This window comes from Zalophus californianus, chromosome 9 (genome assembly GCF_009762305.2).
Source record: "Zalophus californianus isolate mZalCal1 chromosome 9, mZalCal1.pri.v2, whole genome shotgun sequence".
Lineage (NCBI taxonomy): Eukaryota > Metazoa > Chordata > Mammalia > Carnivora > Otariidae > Zalophus > Zalophus californianus.
The window spans coordinates 47,482,404-47,483,871 of NC_045603.1; the positions used below are offsets into that span (position 1 = coordinate 47,482,404).

At 39.7% G+C, this 1,468-nt stretch overlaps 1 protein-coding gene across 1 annotated transcript; it reads left to right on the plus strand.

Annotated features, from left to right (window-relative positions):
- The first annotated feature begins 266 nt into the window (after window positions 1–266).
- Window positions 267–1,146, plus strand: LOC118357352 (transcription initiation factor TFIID subunit 9-like). The gene has a single exon (XM_035729307.1). It carries the CDS (start codon window positions 358–360, stop codon window positions 1,144–1,146), a length of 789 nt encoding a protein of 262 aa, XP_035585200.1. The 5' UTR covers window positions 267–357.
- Window positions 1,147–1,468: the final 322 nt, after the last annotated feature.

Consider the following 1,468-nt stretch of genomic DNA (forward strand, 5'->3'; position numbering starts at 1 on the left):
AACACGGGACTCAATCCCAGGACCCTGGGATCATGACCTGAGTCAAAGGCAGACGCCTAACCAACTGAGCCACCCAGGCGCCCCATAATTTTATCTCTTTTGAAAATTATCCTTTTCTAAGATTCTGCTATTATTAATATTCTTATATATGTTCCTTTAGGGAAACTCAGTATTTTGTGCAGTCCATTTTATGGCCAGATAGCTCTAATTATTAAAAACATACTGCTAGATGCCTGGAGCCAGCGCGGTACACCAGGGGTTGGAAAAACCACGCTAGGCAAAGAACTTGCATCAAGATCAGGACTGAAATACATTAATGTGGGTGATTTAGCTCGAGAAGTCTAATCAACAGATATCATGGAGTCTGGCAAGATGGCTTCTCCCAAGAGCATGTCGAAAGATGCACAGATGATGGCACAAATCCTGAAGGATATGGGGATTACAGAATATGAGCCAAGAGTTATAAATCAGATGTTGGAGTTTGCCTTCCGATATGTGACCACAATTCTAGATGATGCAAAAATTTATTCAAGCCATGCTAAGAAAGCCACTGTTGATGCAGATGATGTGCGATTGGCCATCCAGTGTCGTGCTGATCAGTCTTTTACCTCTCCTCCCCCAAGAGATTTTTTATTAGATATTGCAAGGCAAAGAAATCAAACTCCTTTGCCATTAATCAAGCCATATTCAGACCCCAGGTTGCCACCTGATAGATACTGCTTGACTGCTCCAAACTATAGACTTAAATCTTTACAAAAAAAGGCATCTACTTCTGCGGGAAGAATAACAGTTCCACGGTTAAGTGTTGGTTCAGTTACTAGCAGACCAAGTACTCCCACACTTGGCACACCAACCCCACAAACCATGTCTGTATCAACTAAAGTAGGGACTCCAATGTCCCTCACAGGGCAAAGGTTTACAGTACAGATGCCCACTTCACAGTCCCCAACTGTAAAAGCATCAATTCCTGCAACATCCGCAGTTCAGAATGTTCTGATTAATCCATCATTAATTGGGTCTAAAAACATTCTTATTACCACTAACATGGTGTCATCACAAAATACTGCCAATGAATCATCAAATGCATTGAAAAGAAAACGAGAAGATGATGACGATGACGATGATGGGCCGGTTTCCGTAGTGTAGTGGTTATCACGTTCGCCTCACGATGACGATGATGATGACGATGATGACTATGATAATTTGTAATCTAGCCTTGATGCTTGTAACATGTATACTTGGTCTTGAAACCATTGTACTGAGATTAAACATGCATGCTGGGTATTTTCAAGTTGTGTTGTAGAAAACTTAACTGGCATTTAATGAGTAAATATGGTTATCCTTTCCACTTGAGATGTTGGGTTTTCTTTAATAGGATTAGTAATGGTTATTCATCAGCCTTTAAGTGTAAAAATAAAATTGTTCATCAATTTGAAAAAAAAATACTTCATCTATTAACTCAAAATTA